Here is a 22,888-nt window from a genome sequence, read left to right on the forward strand (position 1 = left end):
ATATACTGATACACTTAGAAAAATGCATTATACAGAAGAAGTAATTGAAATTTACGGCATAAGCAGTATTACTTTAATGTAAGCACCAGTAACAGTAGAGGGATGAAACCACACATACACTTAGAAAAAAGTATTAACAGAGGGAGTAATAGGAATGAGTGGATCAATAGTAGCAGTTATAGAACTTTAATGTAAGTACTGGACTTACGAGAGGGATGTGTTTTAATAAAGGAAAGACTTTGCTAGAGGCATGGTGTCAAGGCGAAATATCCATATACCCCTATGTGGGCAATACTGCTTTTTCAATAGGCATATTGGAAAAAAAATTAGTAGTGTGCCACTGACAATCATTTCGTGGAAATATAAACATCCTATAGTTATGTCACATAAAGTAGGGTTGGCCGTCGTTAAAATACATTTTCTTATGGGTGAAATGCCTGGACTAATCTATCAGCCTCATATAGATAATTATCACCTTATGGATGTGGGCATAACGCAAGACTGCTGGGATCTTTGAGAAAATGGAGATGTGTGACTGCCGAACATTAAACCATGACTTCTGTGTGCAAGAGGAAAACTACCAAGGGAGTAGTAATGATGTAAAGAATGATGAGACTTGGCCTCTTCTTTCGATAAATATCATGGTATTATCATACTAGAAGCTACGATTTCTAACTATGGAATCGACTCTGTGTTTGGCTCTTTATAAACCTGCTTAAATGTGCTACATACCAAGAACTATAGCCCGCATCTCGTGGTCGTGCGGTAGCGTTCTCACTTCCCACGCCCGGGTTCCCGGGTTCGCTTCCCGGCGGGGTCAGGGATTTTCTCTGCCTCGTGATGGCTGGGTGTTGTGTGCTGTCCTTAGGTTAGTTAGGTTTAAGTAGTTCTAAGTTCTAGGGGACTTATGACCACAGCAGTTGAGTCCCATAGTGCTCAGAGCCATTTGAACCATTTTTTTTTGAACCAAGAACTATAGTTCTTCGAAGTGTGCTTACGATATTTGATACCAGTCATACCTCATTTGTTGGCGTAAATTATAATGCAGACTCCAATAAAGTTGAGAAAGGTGAGACATGTATTGTACAAAAGAGTCATATTAAAGCTGGAGAAATATACTTTTTCAAGTGAGGATATTGTTCTCCATAATACTATCAAATACAGATATTACCAAATTAGGACTGGTCTTACAAACAACGTTATTCTGTGGGTCTTAAGAAAAATAGACCAATTAAAGCATTCCATATTAAACATTTCGGCACAAAACGTATACGTAGCACCACTGTTATTTTGCACTTTGTCTACAAAGGGAATACAAATACACATAGGTTGATCTGTATGGTAGTACACCTTCCACACAGTCACGACTAAACAAAAGTTATAAACCATGCTCTGTCTGCATAAAGTTTTAATTATTTATTTGGTAACCATACGTAAATCTATGGTCCACATCCAGTTCCACTGCTCTGCATGAGTGTTGGCTATTCTTTGCAAGCAAATTGTATTTCGAAATCACGATAATGGAAGTTGTGGGCTATATACCAGATAAAACTGCAGTTTAATGGAACATTTTGTTTACTGTGGTGGACAGTACCTCACAGCAATACTCTACTAAAATATGGGCCTGATAAGCGTAGTGTAGACAATTTTCTTAACATAGACTCCGACAGAGATGACATAGATATTACACATAAGTGCTATATTAAAGTTGGGGAAGGGTAATTTACTCAGCCCATAAATTCGTTAAAGTGATATATCACAGATCAAGATCTTACATGAACATAGATAATATCTATATGAACCATTGGGTCGAGCAGACATAAAGTATTCTTTACTAAGGATTTCGTGCTGAAATTTGTCTACTAGGGGTCTGGAAGGGACACACGAAAGTTGACAAATGTAGAAGAAGTACACCTCCCATACAATCAAGACTGAGAAAGGTTTATGAACTACGTTCTGCCTGCCTGTGGTTTTATTCCTCTAACTGTAAACTACAAATATAGACTCCAACAAAGATGATCTATGTATTATACATAACGGCATACTGAAGCTGGTGAAACATGTTTCTTTCAATGCGTGACCTTGTTAAAGTGACTTACCACTACCATAATTCTGTATGGGTACAGATTATACCTAAAGGAACCGATGTGCCTCTGACTGAAACCATTCCCTAAAAAAGACTTTCTTCTGCAGTTTGCCTATGGTTAGGGTAATAAGGACGCACGAAAGTTGAGTGTTGTAAAAGTAGGTACACCTTCCAATGACCAAGCACGTAGAGGTTGTTAGTACAGCCTCCCATAAAAACGATACATGTATTGTACAGAATTGTTGCGTATTAAAGCTGGAAAAACGTATTTTCCTCAATCTAGGACATTGTTCTCCACAATACCATCAAATATAAAAGTTGGCAAATTGTGGATGATTCATGTTATTCCACAAATGTTAAGAAAAAAAATGTATCGAACAGACTTAAACAATAACCTTATTTTAAAAAACGAAAACCGAAGTATGTGGCGAAATCAGTTCCCGCGAAGGAGGAATATAAACTATTATTTGAAAAAGAAGAAGCTATTGCTAATGAGTAGGCTAGGCACAGATACATATGGAAAAAACTGAATATGAATAGGGTGTACAAAATATCGGCGTTTGCTTAAATAGTGATGTAAAGTAGTCATATGTTCGAGTTCCCACATAAATCAACGAATCATTAGATGTTTCCTATATTAAAGGATACGGGAAATTTTTGTAAATAAACATCCACCCCATTAGTGTCGGTTTAAGAAGAATGGTTATATTGAATCTGAATGTGGCCTACTGCATGATGTGTATCATGCAATAGAAGTGTCTTTGAGAAAGTGATAGAATAACTATTCATTTGGAAAAGTTGAGAACTTAATGTTTTCAATGGGAATTCCAAAATAATGTGGACCAAAAGAGCTGCCAACACAACCCAGGAAGCGTGGAAGGTTTCAAAAATAGTGTAATGTAGAAAATAAGAGGTAACATTAAAAATTCCTGAATGCTCTTGGCTGTAAGAACTGCAAGAAGGGACATCATTTGGTAAAAGAGATACTATACAGAAAAAATTTAGTTAAGTATTAGAACTAGAAAATATACATGTGCTGTTTTATCAGCCTACTCCTTGGAGAAAATATTAGGTGATTAGTACGTAGCTTTAAAATATAACTAAAAAATTAAGTTCGCTGTTGTTAAAACTTCATCAAGCAAACATAAAGAAAGAGTTGTTTTCTGGATATAACTGTATACACAAAAATTAATAAAGTTTTTGTTCCATTATATTTGCGTTCTTATTCGCTACATTGAAAAAAAAAAAAAAAAAAAATCTCAAAATATGTCCTACCTACAGTGATCTGCACATGTCTTTTGGATGGCTACGTTGCACAATAGTGAAATGTCGGTACTTACCGCCAAGTGCAGTTGTTTGCCTAGTATGTATGAAACATGGCATCAGTACTACACGGGAGGGACAATGTTTCGCAGCGAGAGGAAAGCAAACATCTACATCTACATTTATACTCCGCAAGCCACCCAACGGTGCGAAAAGCCGCATGGGACTTCCGACAATTGTAATTAAAGTGTAGCAGCGAGGTTTATTTGATCATTGATCTGGAGAAACGGTAATCTGCACCCCCCTCCCTCCTCATATCATCGCCATTAAAAATTTATTGTGTTCCAGATATACAGTACCCCTGTTTCTGAAATTATCACAGTTTTGCGATTGTTTAACAGTGTAGCCATCCTCTACATAGCGACGGGTACTTGAAACTTCAACACTCCATTTAGCATGCGAGCAGGCATAACATCCGAGTAATTACTGAAACTACAAGAAAGTAATGTATAAAAAAAATAAAGAGGAAAAAACAGAGAAAAACGTGGAGCATTGTAAGATGTGCTACGATGCCATGACGGTAATAAACGAGTAATGTATATGGTGGCCGTTGGGGGAGGGGGGGGGGGGGGGGGGTGATGCTATATAAGGAAGATCGAGATGGGAAGTTGACATGGATAGATCAGTGATTTTCTATGCTGGAGCACTGGCTATCTTCATATTTTGAGATCCTTTTTAAAACATAGCAGTTAAACTAGTACTGTGTATTTAAAACGCGATTTGCAGTATTTGTTTCGCTCAAATCCAGCTACAAACTGCAAAAAACGAAATTGTAAATATATAACGAAGCACTTGAAGAAATCCGTCCGACAGCTCTTATGAGGGATACTCTGTACCTCCGATCGCTAAGACTGTGGTACGTGTCTGGATCCTTTTGATAAGATAGTGTATGGTGCTCCATCTATGACATGTTATAAGAGCTACATTGCCTTTCTGCAGCACAATACGAGGAAACACTGGAAAGCATGTTGTATCGAGTGTCACATCATATCCTCAGCAGTCTGTCATCTAATGTTCGCTGTTAGGTGTCAGGACCCTCCTAATCGGACGGTGTGTACCATCAGAGGATGACGAGTTTTAGTGTCAATTACCTCCCATATAAAAATGATTGCTGTACAGGTCCTGCAACAGAAAAAATATGTCAGACGAAGGAATGTTAATAACGCTTCATTTCTGGAAATATCTCCAACGACTAATAGCGGAACTATTAATGTGGAGTGCTTGGCGCTTAAGCAAGTAGCACCATGCCGCACACTGAATCGATTGTCTGTACAACCGATTGATTGTCTGTACAACCGCCCACAGAAGTCCACTGCTTCTCCTGGCGAGTGATAAGTGTAAACGTGTGGTCAGCACGTGGACGCTGCTGGGGTCACCTCCTTAGAAGCGAAGAGGCGTCATCGTGACAACAGCTCACTCATTTTTAGTACTGCACTATGATTGCCTGCAGAGAGGGTGAGAGGGGAGGAGAGGGATCGGTCGTTATTATGACATGTCACAGTCTGAGGTCATTGACCCCTCCCCTTGAATGTAGGCAACCCGAAGGTCAACGTCAATTTGCATCCAGCATCGGCACTGATTCCAACTACACACATCAAAAAAAGTTTTGTATCACCTCGGTTCCGAGAGTTCCGGAACCTGTACAGAAAATTGGAATATAGATCAACATAAACATCATTTCCGCCCTTCTTATTGCTCCTCAAAACCACACATTGCATGTTGTACCCTCATACAGCGAGACCTTCAGAGGTGGTGGTCCAGACTGCTGTACACACAGGTACCTGTAATACCCAGTAGCACGTCCTCTTGCATTGATGCATGCTTGTATTCGTCGTGGCATATTATTCACAAGTTCATCAAGCACTGTTGGTCCAGATTGTCCCCCTCCTCAATGGCGATTCGGTGTAGATTCCTCAGAGTGGTTGGTGGGTCACGTCGTCCATAAACGCTCCTTTTCAAACAATCCCAGGAATGTTCGATAGGTTTCATGTCTGGAGAACATGCTGGCCACTCTAGTCAGGCGATGTCGTTATCCTGAAGGAAGTCATTCACAATATGTGCACGATCAGAGCGCGAATTGTCGTCCATGACGACGAATGAGTCGCCAATATTCTGCCGATGTGGTTACACTGTCGGTCGGAGGATGGGATTCACGGACCACCAGCGGCGTAAGTCGGCCCCAAATAATGCCACCCTAAAACAGCAGGGAGCCTCCACCTTGCTGCACTCGCTGAGCAGTGTGTCTAAGGCGTTCAGCCTGATTGGGTTGCCTCCAACCACGTCTCTGACGATTGGTTGCCCGCATCTCGTGGTCGTGCGGTAGCGTTCTCGCTTCCCACGCCCGGGTTCCCGGGTTCGATTCCCGGCGGGGTCAGGGATTTTCTCTGCCTCGTGATGGCTGGGTGTTGTGTGCTGTCCTTAGGTTAGTTAGGTTTAAGTAGTTCTAAGTTCTAGGGGACTGATGACCATAGATGTTAAGTCCCATAGTCCTCAGAGCCATTTGAACCATTTTTGATGATTGGTTGAAAGCATATGCGACACTCATCGGTGAAGAGAACGTGATGCCAATCCCGAGCGGTCCACTCGGCATGTTGTTGGGCCCATCTGTACCGCTCTGTATGGTGTCGTGGTTGCAAAGATGAACCTCGCCATGGACGTCAGGAGTGAAGTTGCGCATCATGTAGCCTGTTGCGCACAGTTTGAGTCGTAACACGACGTGACGTCCTGTGGCTACTCGAAAAGCATTATTCAACATGGTGGCGTTGCTGTCAGGGTTCCACCGAGCCATAATCCGTAAGTAGCGGTCACCCGCCGCTCTATTAGTCCTTGGGCGGCCTGCGCGAGGCATGTCATCGAGAGTTCCTGCCTCTCTGCGTCTCCTCCATGTCCGAACAACATCGCTTTGGTTCGCTCCGAAACGACTGGAGACTTCCCTTGTTGAGAGCCCTTCCTGGCACAAAGTAACAATGCGGACGCGATCGAACCGCGGTATTGACCTTCACGGTGGATCGGCTGTCGGACCCCCTCCGTTAATAGGCGCTGCTCACGCTTGGTTGTTTACATCTTTGGGCAGGTTTAGTGACATCTCTAAATAGTCAAAGGGACTGTGTCTGTGATACAGTACACACATTCAAAGTCTATCTTCAGGAGTTCTGGGAACTGGGGTGATGCAAAACTTTTTTTGATGTGTATATTTAAAATTTTGTGAAGATTATTCTCAGTTCTAACATTGATTCGAGGAACTGAGCTGTTGGTCCTGAACAGAAAGAAAGAAATACAGGGTTATTACAAATGATTGAAACGATTTCACAGCTCTACGATAACTTTATTATTTGAGATATTTTCACAATGCTTTGCACACACATACAAAAACTCAAAAAGTTTTTTTAGGCATTCACAAATGTTCGATATGTGCCCCTTTAGTGATTCGGCAGACATCAAGCCGATAATCAAGTTCCTCCCACACTCGGCGCAGCATGTCCCCATCAATGAGTTCGAAAGCATCGTTGATGCGAGCTCGCAGTTCTGGCACGTTTCTTGGTAGAGGAGGTTTAAACACTGAATCTTTCACATAACCCCACAGAAAGAAATCGCATGGGGTTAAGTCGGGAGACCGTGGAGGCCATGACATGAATTGCTGATCATGATCTCCACCACGACCGATCCATCGGTTTGCCAATCTCCTGTTTAAGAAATGCCGAACATCATGATGGAAGTGCGGTGGAGCACCATCCTGTTGAAAGATGAAGTCGGCGCTGTCGGTCTCCAGTTGTGGCATGAGCCAATTTTCCAGCATGTCCAGATACACGTGTCCTGTAACGTTTTTTTCGCAGAAGAAAAAGGGGCCGTAAACTTTAAACCGCGAGATTGCACAAAACACGTTAACTTTTGGTGAATTGCGAATTTGCTGCACGAATGCGTGAGGATTCTCTACCGCCCAGATTCGCACATTGTGTCTGTTCACTTCACCATTAAGAAAAACTGTTGCTTCATCACTGAAAACAAGTTTCGCACTGAACGCATCCTCTTCCATGAGCTGTTGCAACCGCGCCGAAAATTCAAAGCGTTTGACTTTGTCATCGGGTGTCAGGGCTTGTAGCAATTGTAAACGGTAAGGCTTCTGCTTTAGCCTTTTCCGTAAGATTTTCCAAACCGTCGGCTGTGGTACGTTTAGCTCCCTGCTAGCTTTATTCGTCGACTTCCGCGGGCTACGCGTGAAACTTGCCCGCACGCGTTCAACCGTTTCTTCGCTCACTGCAGGCCGACCCGTTGATTTCCCCTTACATAGGCATCCAGAAGCTTTAAACTGCGCGTACCATCGCCGAATGGAGTTAGCAGTTGGTGGATCTTTGTTGAACTTCGTCCTGAAGTGTCGTTGCACTGTTATGACTGACTGATGTGAGTGCATTTCAAGCACGACATCCGCTTTCTCGGCTCCTGTCGCTATTTTGTCTCACTGCACTCTCGAGCGCTCTGGCGGCAGAAACCTGAAGTGCGGCTTCAGCCGAACAAAACTTTATGAGTTTTTCTACGTATCTGTAGTGTGTCGTGACCATATGTCAATGAATGGAGCTACAGTGAATTTATGAAATCGCTTCAATCATTTGTAATAGCCCTGTATATATAGAAAGCGATGATCCACGACATAAAGAGGCGAATGCAAACCTAGATCTGTGTTTTCTCAGAGTCCGTTAAACAGTGCAATATTGCCATCATATAAATTCAACTTAACGTTCCTATACTTTCTGTTACGCCTTGGAAGTGTTTAGTCATACCGCTGCCCGCTGCCCGTATGGGTATTACGCTCCATCTTGCAGCGCAAACGTGACTGTTGAAAACAAGAGTTATGGTTGTAAAGTAGTGTGTTGAGGTGTATCCTCGGGAGGCTGAGTTAATAGTCATTGCGTTGTGAGCAATAAAATCGCAGGCATGGTAAGAGACATCAGATTGAGTTATGCACATATTACTGTTCACGAATACTTGTGCCCTTTCCCAGTCCCTGTAGATATTAGAACTGAGTACAGGGAGGAATGCTGTTAGTGGTACAGGAGCAAATGGCTTAGCGTGCCGCCATTGGCATCTGAATTTCGGATTTCTCTTATATTCAGTCTCATCCAACCTTTTGTTCCGAACGCTGTCTGGGCATTATTACCTTTAATTTTTTTGTCGTCAATCTTCTGACTGATCGATATGTCACACGACGAATTCCTCTTCTGTATCAATCTCTTAATCTCAGAGTACCACTTACAACCGCCGTCCTCAGTTCTTTGCTGCATGTATCCCAATTTATGTCTTCCTCTGCAGTATTTACCCTCTACATTTTTCTCTTGTGCCATACTTGATGTCTTAACACAAGTCCTATCATGCTGCGCTTTCTTCTTGTCAATGTTTCCCATATGTTCCTCTCCTCAGCGATTCTGCATAGAATGTCCTCATTTCTTAATATAACAGTCCACCTAATTTCTATCATCTTTCCGTAGCAGCATACCTCAGACGCTTCGATTCATACTGTGGTATAATCAAAACGCACATTCTCATAAATTTCTTCCTCAAATGGAGGCCGATATTTGATATTAACTTGGGCAGGGAAACTTTCTTTACGTGTGCTAGTTTGATTTCTTTGTACTACTTTCTTCGTCCGTCATGTGCCATTTTGCTTCCAAGATAGCACAATTCCTTTATGTAGTATACTTCGCGGTATCAAATTTTGATGGTAACTTTTTCGCTAATCTCATTTTTGCCGCTCTTCACTACTTTCGTCTTTCTTCGGTTTACCCTTAATCTATATTCTGTGCTCAAGACAGTTATTTACATTCAGTATATCCTGTAATTGTTCCTCGCTTTGACTGAGGATAGAAAATCAGCAGTTAAGCTGTTTGTGTGATACTTCTTTCACTTATTTGCACTGGCTGTGGTGGTGGTGGTTAGTGTTTAACGTCCCGTCGACAACGAGGTCATTAGAGACGGAGCGCAAGCTCGGGTTAGGGAAGGATTGGGAAGGAAATCGGCCGTGCCCTTTCAAAGGAACCATCTCGGCATTCGCCTGAAACGATTTAGGGAAATCACGGAAAACCTAAATCAGGATGGCCGGAGACGGGATTGAACCGTCGTCCTCCCGAATGCGAGTCCAGTGTGCTAACCACTGCGCCACCTCGCTCGGTGCACTGGCTGTCTTCGGGATGGTGTGGATGATATTTTTTCCGAATTCAGATGGTATGTCTCGATAGTCAGATTCTACAAACTAATATCAATATACGTTTGCATGCCACTTATTCCAATCATTTTAGAAATTTCGAAGTAATGTTAACGCATTCCACCTCAGTTGATAGCAAGTCGTCCAAAGCTCTGTTAAACTCAAATATTGGATCCCCTATGGCTTCCGTATCGAGTCCCATTTTTTATTGTACCACTTCAGACAGTTTCTTCCCTCGTAGAAGCATTCTAAATACTCTCTCCATCTATCCGCCCTCGTCTGCGGTCAACAATGGAATTCCTCTTGCACTCTTAATGTTGATGTCTTCACTTTTAATTTCACAAAAGGTTGTTATAACGTCTCTATGTACTGAACAGCCCTTATGAAGACCTTTGTTTTCTATTTCTTTGCGTGTTTTCTGCAGTCATTTTGACTTAGCTTCCTGTATTTCCTATTTATTTTATTCCTAATTCAATGTTATTGCTGTTATCCTTTCTTTTCCTAAATATTTTTGTACTTTCTTCGTTAATCGATCAGCTGAAGTACACTCATGCTCATAAATGAAGGATAATGCTGATACATAGTGTAACAACGCTCTGGTGGGTGGTTTACGGGTTTAAATCTCCTCGGTGTATGACCATGCGGTGCATTTGACCTGCGGTCGTCGCACGGTGGTGCTGGCAGCAGTTCACATACGCAGAGGTATGTTGCTGCATGTCAGAGTACGGTGCAGCGAGTAGTGTGCAGACGTTTTCAGACGTGCTAATGCTGACTGTGTTTTGAAAATGGCTCAAAGAACACATATTGATGACGTTATGAGGGATAGAATACTAGGGCGACTGGAGACTGGTCAAACACAGCAGGTCGTAGTACGGGCCCTCTGTGTGCCACAGAGTGTGATCTCAAGATTATGGCGATGATCCCAGCAGACGGGAAACGTGTTCAGGCACTACAGTACGGGACGTCCACAGTGTGCAACACCACAAGAGGACCGATATCTCAACACCAGTGCCCGCAGACGGCCACGGAGTACTGCAGGTAGTCTTGCTCGGGACCTTACCGCAGCCACTGGAACAGTTGTCTCCAGACACACAGTCTACAGACGACTGAACAGACACGGTTTATTCGCCTGGAGACCTGCAAGGTGCATTCCGCTGACCCCTGGTCACAGGAGAGCCCGTAAAGCCTAGTGTCAAGAACACAGTACAAGGTCATTGGAACAGTGGTCTCAGCTTGTGTTCACGGAGGAGTCCAGTTATAGTCTGAACAGTAATTCTCGCGGGGTTTTCATCTGGTGGTGGTGGTTGTTGGGATGTTTAAGGGGGACTAAACAGCGAAGGTCATCAGTCCCCTTTTCATCTGGCGTGAACCAGGTACCACATAACAACTCCTTAATGTCCTTTAAAGAGACCTGTATGGAAATCGTGGTTTGATTGTATGGGGTGGGATTATGATTGGTGCACGTACATCCCTGCATATCTTTGACAGAGGAACTGTAACAGGTCAGTGTATCGGGACGTCATTTTGCACCAGTATCCACCTTTTCAGGGGTGCAGTGGGTCCCACCTTCCTCCTGATGGATGATAACGCAGGGCCCCACCGAGCTGCCATCGTGGAGGAGTACCTTGAAACAGAAGATATCAGGCGAATGGAGTGGCCTGCTTGTTCTCCAGACCTAAAGCCTATCGAGCACGTCTGGGATGCTCTCGGTCGACGTATCGCTGCATTTCTTCAAACCCCTAGGACACTACAGGAGCTCCGACAGGCACTGGTGCTAGAATGGGAGGCTATACCCCTGCTCGACCACCTGATCCAGAGTATGCCAACTCGTTGTGCGGCCTGTGTACGTGTGCATAGTGATCATATTCAATGTGCAGGAAACAGTGTTGTAGCACATGTGTTTCAGGACGGTTTTCTCAACTTATCACCAATACCGTGGACTTACAGATCTGTGTCGTATGTGTGTTCCCTATGTGCCTCTGCTATTAACGCTAGTTTTGGGTAGTGCCACGTTGTGTGGGACCACATTCTGCAATTATCCTTGATTTATGAGCATGAGTGTATTTCTTCTGAAACCCAGGGTTCCTTCACTTTACTTTCCTTGTACCTATATTTGTCTATCCACCTTCAGTGATTGCTCTCATTAGAAATGTATATTCCTCTTCAATTGAACTGTCTATTGTCGTACTCATTATCATGATATCTATAGCCCTAGAAGAGATCCCTACTATACCTCAGTATTTCAGCAGCAGAATCTTTCCACATTGTTTCTGCCACACAATCCTCTTAAACGTCAATATACTCTTCATCATTACAAAATAGTTATCTCAGTCTATATCTCCCCCCAAACATGCCATATTATCTAATATCTGATTTCGGAATCCTTGTCTGATAATGATGTAATCCAACTGGAATATTTCCGCGTCCCCAGGCGTTTTCCAAGTATACCTCCTGATCTTGTTATGTTTGAACAACTGAAACTTAATGCAAAACTCCATTAATTTTTCTTACGTGTAATTCTGCTAAGTAACCCATAATTTCCTGTAACTCTATCTGTTATACCTTCCTTTATCACAGCGTTTCAAACACCCATGATTATTAGATTTTCACTTCCCTTTATATCTAAATTATACGTTCATTATCGTCATATACTTCCTCCATCTCTTCTTCTTCTCCTTCTGACAAAGACGTGTGTATCTGAACTACAGTTTTTGGCGTCGGTTTGCTGTCGACTCTGTTGAGAATAATTCTGTCACTGAACTTTTCATAGTAACTCACTCTCTGTCAAATCCTACTCCCAGTACACCATTTTCTACTGCTGCATATATTTAAGGATCACAGATCCTCATCCTCTTTCCATTTCACCTCGCTGGCCACCGCTATAGTTAGAGTCTAGAGTCTAGCCTGAGCCTTTGTATTTCTCTTTTTAGCTCAATTTCCTTATCAGAATCAGACTTCTGACATTCCAAGCTCCTTCTCATAGAACGTTATCCTTCCTTTGATTAATCATAAATGTTCTCATGCTTAACTCCTTCTTGGCAGTCGGCTCGTCGAGATCTGAATGCTCGAATAATCTGGAAACTTTTCCCAATGGAGAAATCATCATGACACTTTTCCAATCACAGGTCACAAGTCCTGTTGATACATATTGAGCGTCTTTAATGTAGTGGTTTCCACTATCTTTCCCATCTTCATGCCGTTGATCAGTACTGACTTTCCCATCCCAGGACCACGATAGTGCCCGCAACACAGTCCATACCTCCACCCTCTTTCACAAGACCGCTCGCAGAATGAGGGTGACTCCTCATGCTGAAAGTCTATAGCCATTATAGCTGATAGTTTTTATTCAGAATTTAAGAAGTGGCTGCCTTCGAACCTGAGAACCAGGAATTTCTGATTGTAAGTCAAAGACAGTGTCACTAGACTACAGCCTAGACTGTTAGCCCTGCAGTTTGCTAACGGCACATCAACATTTTATCTATTCTGAATTGCAAAGATGATAGTTCCCTGTGAGTCTGTGGCTGATCTACTGTTTCAGCAAGAAATTCATCATAGACTTGATGCAAGGATTTCTGTAGCTTAAGAAATAAACAATGAGCATGTTGTGGTATCACGTATTGATACCACCCGACAGATATCTTTAAGTTGGCAGTGGAATTGTAAGTTTTCGTCAGATGCCGATAGCGGTTGTGCGGGATCCGGCAGATCCAATGGAGGGCACCCTCTGAGCCATGCCTCTAGCATCCCCTTAACACGAGCGAAATCTGCCCCCGCAATATAGGATGGCCAGTGGCAGCCAGACAGCCCACTCGCACTCGGAGCCTCTTCGCTAGGTGATGTCAAGCAGAAGCCGCCTACTCGTGGTTCTGATTCCATTGTTCGTGCTTAGTTCAGAGAGGTTCATCCTTGTTGCTGTTGTATGAGCTAGACTCTGTTCCTTGCTGCTTTATTTGTAACGAGTCTTCGTACACTTGGACAAATACAAGTTAAGTGAATCTCCTGTTTACTGTGTCAACTTGTTCACTGACCATTTGTGCTCCTGTCCAGCTTTCCTACGACGACGGTTGTCATACCACTCTGTACAGCCCATCTCTCCTTACCCTTGTGTATGAAGTTATACACAACGCATGCTACAAGTATTTTGCCACCCAAGCAGCCGCTTCCTTTGTGTAGTTTACGCTTTCGTTATTGAGGGGACCTCCACAACTCTCCAGCCAATAGCGGAGGTCAGGAAACTCGTAGCCTCTGATTCAGATCTCATACTCGGTTCCAAGTTGGAGGGCCGCAATCGACTCTGGCAAATACTGAACTGTGCTTGCATCCCACGTGTGATGATAGCACCCTTCGCGACCTAGGCAACGGCCTAAAATCACCGAGGATGGCGACATTCCACCGAAACTTGCTACAGTTTTCAGCTGGCTACATCCATTGCGTTCACCAGCCACCAGCAGAGCCTCCTCCACATCTCGGATACGACCTCCCAGCAAACGTGTCAAGTGCACACTGGCCTTCTTCCGCGTCCTGTCTGCCATTTCCCTGAGGAGCCCCATTACCCACCTAACGTTGTAACTCCCAATGGCCAGCATACCCACTCTCTGCGCTTCTCCATACACAGCAAAACAATCAGCCACTGGTTAAACAGATAAGGCATCCCATGGTGGCTCAGATGAGCTACCAACACAGGACAGCACCTCATACATGTTGCTAAGGCGTAAGCAGACATTTGTGTGTCCAGGTCCCATGTTCACGCTCTGCTTAGAGATATGCAAACCTGTTACCATCTGCCACTCATCTCTGAGTGAGTACTAGATATTGCACATCAAAAGTACTAGATATTGCACATCAAAAGACGCATTGACAGTGGGCTTTCCAGCTAATTCCAACGACGCCAAAAGGGTCACAGCTTTTTTCATTGATGGTTCAGTGTCGCTACAGCTTAAGAGCACCAGCCTGAAGTTTGTCAGCTATAGCGAGCAGTTCTCCTTGAGTCCGGAGACGCTCATTCTGTTGCTCAGTACCACAGTACCTAAAGCTTCAGAGGACTCTGTACACACAGACTCTTAACTATTAATTTAACTAGGGCCGGCCACTGTGGCCGAGCGGTTCTAGGCGCTTCAGTCCGGAACCGCGCTGCTGCTACGGTCGCAGGTTCGAATCCTGCCTCGAGTATGGGTGTGGCTGATGTCCTTAGGTTAGTTAGGTTTAGGTAATTCTAAGTATAGGGGACTGATGACCTCAGATGTTAAGTCCCATAATCCTTAGAACCATTTGAACCATTTTGAATTAAACTAGGGCACACTCTTCATCAGTACTCTATTACTGATGCTGGGTATGTTTTGTAGTCGAATTCCCGATTTCGGCATCTGAGTTACACCATGAGGTAATTCAGCTGTTATCTTCCAGTTACTCTTGGATCTTCGATTTATATCTCCTTTTGTGATTTTTAAATATTATATTTACTATTGAGAAATGAAATTCATTGCAGAACTCGAGGAGTCTTTCTCCTCTCTCATTCCTATTGACCTATCACATATTCACCCTCATATCAGCCTTCCACCCCGGACCCTGTATAGTTCAGAATCAACATGATTATTAGATTTTCATCTTATTTTATACAATGAGTTACTTTTTCATTTTCCTCATGTGCTCTCTCTATCTCATCATATTTTGCTTGCGATGTCGTCATCCAAACCTGACTTGGCGACTTTTTGTATCGATGTTGATGTGAATAATCCTGTCGTGCAACTATTAGACATAATTCACCCTTCACCTCACCTTCCTACGCATAACGAATCTTAGTAACGTTTTACGATTTTCAAATGCTGTTGGCATTACCCTGTACTCGTTTGACCAGAAATATGTATCTTCTTTCCATTTCAATTCACAGAGCCTCACTATTTCTAAATTTGGCCGATATTTCTCTTTTAGATTTCCTAACTTCCTTACCATGCTTAGAGTTACGACATTCCACATACCGATTTCGTTGGAGTTTTGTCTTTTGCCCTAGGTCACCTTCCAATTTGCAGTCCCTTCCCAGTGATCTGAATGGGACTCAAATCTGGAATCTTTTACTATTGGCAAATTTTTCATAACATTTTTTCAGTAAAGGTCCATATTCTCTGTGCACATGCATTTGTATCTTTAATATTATGGCTCTTATTGCCGTCTGCATCATCTTGTTTCTAGTTATTCCTCATTCTTCCGTCTTTATGGGCACTTTCCCATCTGAAAGGCAAATGGGTGCCGCCTTACAAGGCCGTTGGCAGGATGAGAGGCATTGTAATGGGTATCAGAAAGAGTGACCTGATTGAAAACCTTCGTATGTATTGACGGAAACACTTTGTAAAAGAGATACCACCTGCGGAATAATCACAAAATTTTAAAGCTTTTAGTTATGTTATTACTAATCCTCTGAGTGCCCACCAGGAGCAGCATGGACCACATCTAGATGACAGGTAAATTCATCATAAACTGTATGTAACACATATACATTGACACAAGTCACTTCAGCTCTCACTTTGTTCTTAACTTCATCCAGCCCACGAGGTAAACGGTGGATGAAAACCCTTCCTTCACGATTAGTCACAAGAAAAAGTTATACTGGGTCATGTCCGGAGATTTTGGACTCCAAGAATGTAGTGCAGTGTCTCGGAGTCCGGTGCGCCCTATCTAACACTGAGGCAGCGCGCCGTTGAGGAATTCTCGTACAGTGTTGTACGCCGGAGCTCCATTCTGTTGGAATGTGAAGTCATTAGAGCCCCTTCAGGTCAAGGGAAAAGCCAAATTTGCGGTTTTCGAAGATTCCTCATTCCACTCACTGACTTTTTCTCAAAAAAAAAAAAAAAAAAAAAAAAGGACGAGCCATACACTTTTTCATAAGAAACGGCACAAAATAGTTTCATGCTCAACAATTGCGTGGAGGGTCTGAAGTCCCTTCATGCACACAATCTGTCGGATCATTTTACTGCTCACATGAAATGCAGCTTTATCAGTGACAGCTAACTGTAATAAACATCTATCATCTTCCATGTCTTCCAGTAGATCATTATTGAAGGTCAACAAGTTTCCCTAAACCACCAACTCCAAGAGCTTGCACTAATCGCAGTCCTCATGATTTGTACTCAAAACGTCACTTTTGACACTCGTCCAACAGTTAGTTATATGAGGAACTGCAAGTTCTCTGCTTGTACGGCGAGTAGACTTCCCTGGACTCTGCGCAAACTTTTGCCAAATTTGATCTACCATTTCATAAAAACTAGTTGCAGCATTATGTGGCTGATTGCAGTGAGATAATACAATGGAACTTACTATCTTATTCTTAGAAAGTCTAAGACAAGACATTCGTTTATGGAGCGTTGGCTCCATTGGTCAGTAATACGCTCTGCCTTCCAGAAGAATGAGCGCGCTGCTGTATATTGAGGATAAGGGCTTTTGCGAGTATTGTTGTCAAGTTGGCTACGAACGTTTCGTAACTGTTGTGGAATCAAATTTTCCGTCACAGTTTTCTTTTCTTAACCCTTAACTCGAAGCATCAGTCTTTCAGACCAATCGTTCATTTTAAACACCAAGTGTGGTAGCACTGAAAAAAATCACGGCCTCTCTTTCTCAGTATCTTCGTTTTAATACTTGTATTTTCATTCAAGACTTTCTTTCGCTGAATCATTGGAAATGAGCGTACGGCACTGTAAGCCGGGAGGCGCCCATTCCGGCAAGTTCGCCCGCCGAGGGCAAGTTCATATTGCATTCGACGCCGCATTGGGCGACTTGCGCGTCGGAAATGTTTGGCATGGCTCTAAGTGAATCATCTTGCTCGAGTTGGAAGCTCCTGTTGACATTTTATTCGGTATTTGCGATTCAAAGTCAGGGTTTTTTTAAACTCTGCCTTATGCAAAACACAGTTTATTTTGTGTTACACAGCAGAAATCTTTCGAGACCAATATATGTTATCTTCTGTGGGTCAAATTTTATTCTATAAAACATAACACAAAGTCCATTTCTGTTCATCTATTTTTGCCTAAAAATTATAATGTGCATTTTATTCGGTTTGTTAAGATTACTCAGCTGAAAATTATATTGCTAGTGAAAATACATTTTTATTGATATGCTTTTTTGTTCTCCTTTCTTCAGGTGAATAACCGAAAAAAACCAAACAAAATGCACATGCGATAATTTTTACGAGTAAAAGCGTAACCTTGCTACTATGTTTGCAGAAATAAATACGGAAATAAATGTTGACCCACAGAAGATGTTGTATAGATGTTGGAAGATGACTTGTGAGTAAAAAAATAAATTGTGTTTTCAATAAGGTGGAGTTAAAAAAAAAACCTAGTTTCTAACCGCAAAAAAAGTGGAAAAAACGTGAACAGGAGGTTCTAACCCAGCAAGGTAATTCTTTCAGTGTAATGCCAAACATTTCCCACGAAGCTCTACAAGAAATTAAAGAATATAACAGTTGCACAAAACTGTCCCCAACATTAGGTTTAACAAAACATGCCTCAGTAATAATATAATTCTTGATTTTATAAAAGTCAATGTAAACAGCAACTTAGCTGCACCAGAAGTAGCCAAAAGAAATTATTTGGTTAAAAGAAGAAATTCGATTCCTCTGTGCTGTAAAAAATAGCAGGTCAATGTTGAGTTACACAAAACACAACCTGAATTAATTTATTTCATAAAAACGCCAGCCCATTCCGATGACATCAGACAAGAAATAAAATAATACACAGAAGCACTAACATTAAGGAAGAAAGAAACACAAAACAAAAAACTGAATCACTGTCTTACCACCTATCTAGACACATGTGTGCATTACTGTACTAGAGAAATAGTACACTTTCACATAAAACGGAAACGTACAAAAAAAACCAATGAACTGATAGAAAAAATAAAAGATGTAAATATACCATCAAATTAAACCTTACTTCTTTTGACATCACATTCATGTACATAAATGTGCCAGTAGGGGAAACAATCAACTTTACCAAGGGACTGCGGAAACGAGAGAACACAACAAATACAAACATAGATGAAATTTAAGCCATCCTAAAGATCGTAATAGAACAGAACTACAAGGAGTTTTATCTACAAAAAGAAAGCCTACCAATGGGCTCACCCATCATTGGTCTACTTTCAAACATATTTCTGAATCACATCGAAAACAAAATACGAGTATTCAATGAATGCAGAAAAATACAAGGTTATATACTGATACTGATGTGTAGACAGCATTTTCCTGATAGACAAAACAGTCACCTAGACAAAACAATTACGCGCTACATAAACACAGTTCACATTAAACGAAAATTCACAATTGAGAGCAGAGACGAAACTTAATTTCTTAGAGATCACTATACACAGAAAAAAATGTAATTGTGGAATATTCAGGAAACCTACAGCCACAGGTACAACTATTCACAACCTTTCAAATCACCCCAGGCACACAAACTCTCAATTCAGAGACATGCTACACAGGCTCAACGTAACTCCACTGGACAATCTCAGGTACACTCATAAACGAAGTACAATCCTCTAGATAACCAGAGCAAATGGCCCAAGACACAAATAATAAAAATGCTGAACAACAAAATGAGAAACAAATTATAAAAGAAAAATCATGAACAAATTACCAGCCACACAACAGAACCAGGAACACAAACACATGACAAACACAAGGATCCAGGAAACTTTGCGAAGAACATAGCGTGGCACATACTGCCACACAGCAACAAAAACCTCCACAGGGTGGGGAATATTCTGAAGAAATAGTGACTATGAATATCATTCCGCATTCAGTACAGAAAAAGTTAAACACAAGAAACGCCTCCACGGACAAATTCTCTCAAAGTGGAGACTATATGTTAATCTATAGTTCACAGCAATCTGTCTACATAGCCCAAACACGCAGAAATTTTAAAACGAGATATTCTACGCAACTGAGTGCCTTAAGAACTGGCAGTACAAACTCCACTTTTGCAGATCATTTCATACAAGAAAACCACCAGCCAAACAACACTGAAACTGATTAAATTCTCAGAGAAAGCAATAGTCTCTATCAAAAATTGACAACAGAGGAGAATTATCACATACAAAAAGCAATAATACATGGAAAGAAATCTTTAATGAAAATACAACACTGTGTAAAAAAACACTGTTCTGAACACTCAGTGAAATATACAAAAGCCCTTCCATATATGAAAACATTTCCAGCTCTGTCTCTCTTCTCTCTCTCTCTCATTTTACAGACACAAACACACACACATACACACACACACACACACACACACACACACACACACACATATATATATACAATAACATGACGTCACATAAGTTCTTCCCTCGGCAGATACACCACAACAGTTCTCACAGGACATTCAAAATTAGCGTCACATGAAACATAATTCAAACAATGAACACTTGAAGAGCAACAATAACAGATTCTCATTCTGGAAACATCCCCCAGGCTGTGGCTAAGCCATGTCCGCGCAATATCCTTTCTTCCAGGAGAGCTTCTGTGAAGTTTGGAAGGTAGGAGACGAGGTACTCGCGGAATTAAAGCTGTGAGAAGGCTCGTCAGTCGCGCTTGGGTAGCTCAGTTGGTAGAGCACTTGCCCGCGAAAGGCAAAGGTCCCGAATTCGAGTCTCGGTCCGGTACACAGTTCTAATCTGCCAGGAAGTTTCAGTAACAGAGCGTCTCTCATTGAGTATGGAGAGATAAGCATCTGCTCATATCATGTTTTGTGATACACATGAAGTAAAACTGAGAGTGATATCATATTAAAACGGTAGGATAACAGTGTGCACAATAGCAATAGAAAGACATGTCCATCAGAGATACACAACAGAACGGAAAATGTAAGTATGGTAATGTAAATAACCATTACCCGCGAAACGGTATTTGAAAAATGCACAGAATTCTCTTTGACAAGTTTCCAGATGATATGCTGACAAAACGATAAGAGCAGGACACAAAAAAGCCGACATGTAAAAGTACATTTTTACTCGCAATGTAATATTCAGGTGAACAACCCCAACAAACAAAACAAAATACATGCAGTATCATTTTTAGTCCTAAAATAGATAAATGACCATGAACTTCGTATTGTATTTTACGAAAATAGATTTGATCCACAGAAGATGACACTTAGATATCGATACATGTCTGGATTAAAAACAAAAAGCAAATTGTGCTTTGCGTAAGACGGAGTTTAAAGAAACAGTTATGACTATGAGCCTGCTAGGCAAAGTACAGTGCCTGCTCTGCCTCAAGGTCAAGACAAGAGCAAGAAACTAACTATTAATTAGATTGTGGGTGACAATTTGAGTATAGAAACAAGTATTAGTGTTGACATACTTACCAGATACAACTTTATCAAGGTAAGGCATTTTGGAGAGAGCATCATAAGTGATATCACTACCAGTTTCCTTAAGAACAGAATCGATTTCATGTTGCAACTTCGTTTGGAAATGAGGGTGGAGTGCCAGTTCATGGAGAGCGAAGCTCATAGTTGATGAAGATGTTTCAAAGCCCGCTCCAAAGAAGATAAAGGCCTGTGCAGCCACGTCTTCTATTGTGAGCTCTGTGGAAATATCAACGTAATGCTCAAACTTACAAGATCACAGACACCAAAATCAGGCAAATTATTTGGAATCTATGGTATTGTCACATAAATAGCACATGCTATATATTATTATTATTGTTATTAGAAAATTAATGATGAAAGTTCACCTTTTGCCTTCCCAAAACTTGTCTTTGCAATAGCATGTCTTATGCAAAACTCCTCAACGTTCAAACATAAATGACAAATTTAAAATTCTCTGTATGTCCTATTATAATGTTTAGATCTAGTTACATGTACTCATATAAAATCCGGTGTAACCTTCACGTCGCATTAACATCACAGTGAAGGTCAAGTCTTCTATGAAATTTACATTTGCAACACAGCAAGATACTGTAGAAACATAAGAGGGACTTTATCAATCATTTTTCAATGAATTTTATCTAGAAAAGCTATGGGACCACCATAAAATTATTATTATGGTTACCTATATTTTAAAATATTTTATTGTTCCAATCTCTTGAATGCATCCAAAAGTAGCAAGGAGCTATGTTTAGGAACTTAATTCAATTTACTTTTATTTTACGTTTAATATTTCTAGCTCTGTAGGACCAGACTCAGGAGTAAACCTCCATGATCATGGAACGAGTCAGTATATGAAATTTAACCACAGAAAAATTAATAACAGATAAAATTTATACGAATCCTCTGCAGACCGTAAGCTGCTGTGGAGATATATGCACAATCAACTTTATAATACAAAAATTTGCTTTATTTTTTCCCACGAAGTCCCCAGCAGAATAGAAGGAGTGAGACATGAGGAAATTCTACTGTTTAAATTTTAAAGTGCGAAGATTACTGCTAACTTTTTTTTAAATTCTTATGGTAGCTTATTGAAAATGGATGGAGCAAAATACTGCACACCCATTTGCACAGGAGTCAAGGAGGTACGGTCCAAATGCAGATTGGATTTCTGCCTAGTATTCACCAAGTGAAAGCTGCAAATTATTCCGAATAAGCTTATATTTTTAACAACAAGCGACATTAAAGAAAATAGGTTTTAGGAGCCAATTTCAGAATTCCCAGACTCCTGAACAGGGAGTTGGCGAACTTACACCACATATTATCCGAACTGCCCGTTTCTGAGCCGAAGGTGTCCTTTGTGAATGGGAAGAGTTACCCAGAATATAACGCCGTATGTCAGACGCAAATGAAAATAGACAGACTAACTTTCTTGTTGGACCCTCACTTATTTATTGCACATACTGTTCTAAGGGTAAAATAGCAGCATACAGTTTTTGAATGAGATTTTGAACATGTACATTCCGTGATAGCTTATCATGTGTCTGAACACCTAGGAATATGTGTTGTTCAGACTCATTCTGTGTAATCAACATTTCAGCTTTGATTGAATGGTGTTTAATAGAATCGTAGTATGATTTAGCATAAATTAATTTTTTACAAGCTATGGACATATATCTTGATCTGCATTATTTGACATTCTCTATTTTGCTTTCAATACCCTTCGCTGTCAAGCTAGTGTCATCACCAAAGACAAATATTTAAAAATTATCCCTTCATATTGTACTGATCTCAACATTGGCCCATGAGGCACCTCCCCAATCAGACACCACTCCAGAGTCAGTCTTATTACTGTGGAGAACGACGTTTTGCTGTTTGTTCTTAAAGTTACTCCTCTTATTCCATAATGGTCCGATTTCTGCAGTA

General features: G+C 41.3%; 1 protein-coding gene across 2 annotated transcripts in view; it reads right to left on the reverse strand.

Moving 5' to 3' along the window:
- The window catches only part of LOC126484251 (cytochrome P450 6k1-like), a 167,798-nt gene that overhangs the window by 30,560 nt on the left and 114,350 nt on the right, over positions 1 to 22,888 (reverse strand). For both annotated transcript variants that reach the window (XM_050107668.1, XM_050107669.1), the window contains exon 6: positions 20,960 to 21,181. In XM_050107668.1, coding sequence (XP_049963625.1) covers positions 20,960 to 21,181 — 222 coding nt within the window. The remainder of the gene's footprint in view (positions 1 to 20,959; positions 21,182 to 22,888) is intronic.

The sequence above is a fragment of the Schistocerca serialis genome, chromosome 6 (assembly GCF_023864345.2).
Source record: "Schistocerca serialis cubense isolate TAMUIC-IGC-003099 chromosome 6, iqSchSeri2.2, whole genome shotgun sequence".
Classification (NCBI taxonomy): Eukaryota; Metazoa; Arthropoda; class Insecta; order Orthoptera; family Acrididae; genus Schistocerca; species Schistocerca serialis.